Genomic DNA, 5,183 nt, shown 5'->3' with positions numbered 1-5,183 from the left:
AACATTTGCGATGCTACTATATATTTAATGTCTTTATACTTGACCTTTGTCTCTTATAATCCTCCTCTAGTTTGGCCTCTGTATTTGGTTCATCTAGGGTCACACAAAACATAACAGAGTGGCATAAATGCCATTTAACAAAGTGTAGCAGAGGGCAGTCAAAATAGCACCTTATCCCCAACATTATTAGTATCTGCTCCAGAAGACAGCATAGGAATTTATGTTTAGCCATAAATCACAGGTAGTGATAATGGCGGCGGAACAAATAAACTGCCAGTTACCCAAAAAGATGACCAAATTACTTGATGAAAGAATCAACGGCACATCCAAAATAGCACAAGTTCACATAGTCGTATCCACAGTCACGTCTATGAACTAAAAGCACAAAAGCACATAGTCGTACCTAGGCGGGTAATTCAATCAGTATACTCTGACCAAATTAATCATATTTCTGAATATCCCACTTCTTTTACAGGAGCAGCAATTTCTAGTGACCATATTTCTGAAAATTCCACTTCCTGTATAGGAGCAGCAAATTCTAGTGACCATATTTCTGAAACTCCCACTCGCTGTTATCTGAAGAATAAAACAAACACACAACTGTTAGGAGATATGCATAATGCTACATTGTATAGATAACAACACAGCATTAGCATACAACTTACCAAGTGGACAGACTTGACGAGTCTTGAGCCACCTGCTAATGCAATGGAAGTGGAATGCATGGTTGCAAACTCCTGAAATAAGCAGCAAATGGCCAAACTGTGAATTCCCAACTATAGATGGATATCCATATTAAAAATTACATAAAGGGATGAAAAGTATAAATTTCTGCCCCTTAAATTCTAATATTCACGGAAAATGCAGTCCTTGGTCACTGGAAACAAAAAAATATTTAAAAAAAACAGAAGGTAGATATAGCAACTATTGAAGCCCTCTGAACCATGTCAAGCTGACTCAAGGAATGCAGTCCTAACACTGCTACAGGATATAATCTGCTAGATATCAGATATATGCCAGGGGGTAAAACATACAGTCAAAGAAAGCAAATGCATCTGATAAAGTAAGTTTCTCCAATAGATAAAAACATGAAGAGCACAGAGCTCAATTCTTAGGCAGCAACAATGCAAATGCAAGATATAATTATGGTCGGGGTAGCAGCATAATATCAGATAAATGCCTTATCGTGTAGAAGGAAAGATTTTTAATGAGTGGCTAAAGTGATAGAAGAAGAAATATGACTAAGTTTAGGTCCCACTAACACATTCCTAGCATATCTGCTAGTAAATTAATTTAGTCCAACTGCAATAGCATTACAAGTAAAATACATCAAGAAAGCCAGAGTTACCTTCAAATAATAAAGGTAAAGTAAAATCCTCTTGGCAGCATCTCTAATTTCAAGAAGTCAGAATTTTAAAAAATAAATTAATAATAATTGACAAGATTGTCACTTATCATTGCTCCTTTGAGTCAGATAAGTTGATGACTCAGCATAATATAATATGTCATGATCACATCTTCATTACATCATCGCTTATACAATGGAAAGGCCACAAGAGAAGCACAGAATATCCAATTTCTTCAACCAAGCCAATGCCATTCCTTCCCCCGAACAAAAGAAAAAGTATTCTGAGGGAGTCGTATTCTCATAAATCTATGTAGTTTGGTGAGAAAATAGGTTCCCCCTTTCATTCAAAAATGAAAACTAGGAATGGGAAAAAACCTTTTGATTATCCACTAAAACCAAAAGTAGAGACACACTAGGTAAAAAGAACTGATGATAACAAAAAAGTTTTGTTCCTCTTCCCTTCCCCCTGAAATTAAATTGCTTACGTTCTCATTCACAATTATATCTTTCTCCCAGCTTGTAGCAGAATGAGGGGTTTACAAAGGGGATAAACTGGTCTTTGTGTTGGTCTGTTGAAGCATGTACAGGCTTAGCTTAATATGGAAGAAAAATTCACCTACTAGATGGTACCACTTCTGAGCTTGTTGTGGAGGGAGAATAAGTGTTTTTCAGGTGTGAAGACAAATAATGGAAGAAGAAAGGAAAGGAGGAAAGTGAACAACAACCATTAGTTTGAAATAAAAAGACCGGATTGGGGAGGAACCTCCAAAATAATGAAATAAAAATAAACTATCTTCTATGCAAAAATTAATTTTAAACAAAATTAAAAAATTCAATTATTACCAAAATATTTGTGCCTAGTAAAATTTACACACCAAAGACTTAAACAAGATAATCAAATTCCTGATATCTTGGTAACTTACACAAGTAACAAAACTGTTGGGAGTAGTATTTAGCTTCAGTTGTTGACAATTATACTTCATGTCCTGTTACTAAAACAAGATCTTATGATTTATTTATGCTCACATGACCCAATCCAACCTAAACCTTAGTGTAATCCCATAGGGTAACTTTCAATATGATCTTGTACAGAAAATGTTCTGCTTCCTCAGTTCCTCTTTCCCTTAGTTTTCTCTGACAAAAATAAAGAACATGCCTATCTTGTTTAGATTAAAAGATAGACATCTTCAGTTATGAACAACGTCCAAACTTCTATGGCCAATGCTTAAAAAAAACAAGAGAAAAGAGCATCCTTCATTGGGCACCAATTCCAGCATACAAAAGACTGAAAATTACATCTCACAGTATGCTCTAAAATGCTGGGCACACTATAAATAAAAAAACCTAAATTATTGGAACAAAATTAATCCCACCTTATCACAAAATCAACCATTTGACAGAAGTTAAATCACCACAACAAATGAATCGTTTGATTATCCCTATATATATAGAGAGAGAGAGAGACAACAAATATATATATATATATATATATATATATATATTATATTCAGAGACAGCAAAAATAACATATGGTAATACACAACGATGGCAGGTCACTTAGAGAAAGGCATAGGAAAGCGTGACAGATTGACAAACTAGGGTAAAATAAAAATTGGTAACAATTTTACTTCCATAAAAGAGAAGCAACATACCCCAAGCCACTGTACATTCCTCACTTGTTGCACTAGCTTGATTAGCTTGACATTCAATACCTAATAAATTGAGCACAAGATAAAGCAAATACTAAGAGGAACATGCTTTAGCAATGAAATAACGATCATATAAGACAGAACTGCACTTCAGAAGCAGTAGAAAAGAGAGCCAACACTCACAGAGATCCATGATGTGGTTCCTACAGATAGCACAGTTATCAACCACAATATCTGCAATCAGCGAGTAAAGAGACTCCATTAACACATCGAAAATCTCAATTAAAATCATATAAGCGTATGTCACATATACATCAAAACAATAGCTAATTGTATATGTACGTAAAGCACAAGTATATACCAATATGGAACTAGTGTCTGGGTTATCGAGTTTAAGAATATGCGCATGAAATTGTAGCACAATATTGAACTGAAGTACATATGATTACACTAAAACTCCTGGTAATATGTATACATATGTGTTAATCCACCGGGTAATATTCAATTAATATTCCTTTGTGTTATTGTCCTTTCACTTATTTGTTTTGGTTATTTTCTTTTTGGTATCTTTTGTTGTTACATGTCTATCCTCTTGTTTTTTTCCTGATATAATTGCCTCTCCTGTTGAGACGAGAGTCTCCTGGAAACAGCCTCTCTACCCTTTTCGGGGTAGGGGTAAGGTATGCGTACACTCTACTCTCCCCAGACCCCACTAGTGGGATTTTACTGGGTATGTTGTTGTTATTGCATTACATCTAACAAAACAGAGCTCCATCAAAGTCAGTACTATAACCACTGAAGAAAATAGCAAACCATTGCTTTCTAGTAGGGGTTTATACCTACTAGTATAAAAACTTTCAATACTTATCATTGCTTTCTAGACAGTGCATTCTCCTAATGAAACTCTAGGCCTGAGTTTGTGCATAGATAAACCCCTATGCAGTTTGTGTTTGAGTATCAAAGTGACGAACAAACAGTTGCATAAGTGTCAGTGTGTGCGCGTATATGATGTTCATCATGTTAAAGTGCGAAGTCCAGAGTATACTCAAGGATAGAAGGACCAATCTGCTTCCATTAACTTCAGGTTCCTATTAAATGATGTTTAATGTGTGCTTCCATACACACACACACACACACCCCAATCTACTTGCATTAAATTCCCGTGGCTCTGTCTTTGTATGTGTATGTATAATCAGAAACATATAATCAGAAACATTTACACATTACATACACACGCACACACACACACACACACATAAATCGTACATTTATACAGGAACTTTAATGTATGTGTGTGTGTAACAATAAATATTTAGACATTACACATACATAAGCACATATGATATCATCAAATCGTTACAAATATGAAGAAACGTAGGCGCACGAGTAAGTTAGGGTTAGAAAATTACCCCAGGCCCATAGAGAGACGGCGTTCCACTTTTTGATCTCAAAACGCTTGGCCTTCTTAGTGGAAGATGATGATGAAGCTCCGGCACCGGTAGAACCATCGCCGGCCGGAACCATAGTCACGTCGGTGTCGACAGATGCCATTGGACGGGAGCTATAATACACGCCTTTGGAATTCAATATACACCGCGAGAAATTGAATTCGAGTTTACAGAGACGGGGAATATTCCGTCTAACAGTGAAGAAATTGAAAAAAAAAGTGAAGCCGGGTATATATAGGAGCTATTGGGCTAACTTAAGCCCGTAGAGAATGGGCTGTGAGCCCAATAATTTGTTCCAACAATGTCATTACAATGTTGACATAATTGACTCACCCAAAAGTCCCCAACTCCAATTTTTATTGACTTTTGTTTTCACATTCGATTGTTTCTTCTCTTTTCACCAAAAAAAGAAAAAGATAATTTCTTCTCTTTTTTTCTTTCTTTTTCTTTTCTTTCTACTAGTATTAGAACTTGCGCAATGCACGGATAATATTATATTAAGTTACAATGTTGCTTATTTTAGCATTTTAAATCTAATTATCTCAAGAAATTTTCAAAAATATCATATTGCTTCTCTGCATAATGTATCTCAAGAACGAAAACTTATGAAATTAAAAGATACGAATTATATGATCATCAAATAATATTTGGCATAATTAGTGATATGAACATGAAATATAACACGATTCAAGAATTTATAATAATTAAATAAAATATATACTCTCTTAATTTAAATTA

General features: G+C 35.0%; 1 protein-coding gene across 1 annotated transcript; it reads right to left on the bottom strand.

Annotated features, from left to right (window-relative positions):
• Positions 1-277: 277 nt before the first annotated feature.
• On the bottom strand, positions 278-4,647 carry LOC104219570 (RING-box protein 1a). Its single transcript, XM_009770267.2, has 5 exons — positions 4,407-4,647; positions 3,181-3,231; positions 3,001-3,060; positions 666-737; positions 278-576 (listed from the first exon to the last, which is right to left on the bottom strand). Exons 1-5 carry the CDS (start codon positions 4,546-4,548, stop codon positions 539-541), a joined length of 363 nt encoding a protein of 120 aa, XP_009768569.1. The 5' UTR covers positions 4,549-4,647; the 3' UTR covers positions 278-538.
• Between the last annotated feature and the right edge of the window lie 536 nt (positions 4,648-5,183).

This window comes from Nicotiana sylvestris, chromosome 7 (genome assembly GCF_000393655.2).
Source record: "Nicotiana sylvestris chromosome 7, ASM39365v2, whole genome shotgun sequence".
Lineage (NCBI taxonomy): Eukaryota > Viridiplantae > Streptophyta > Magnoliopsida > Solanales > Solanaceae > Nicotiana > Nicotiana sylvestris.
This window is presented reverse-complemented; position numbering and strand designations above follow the sequence as displayed.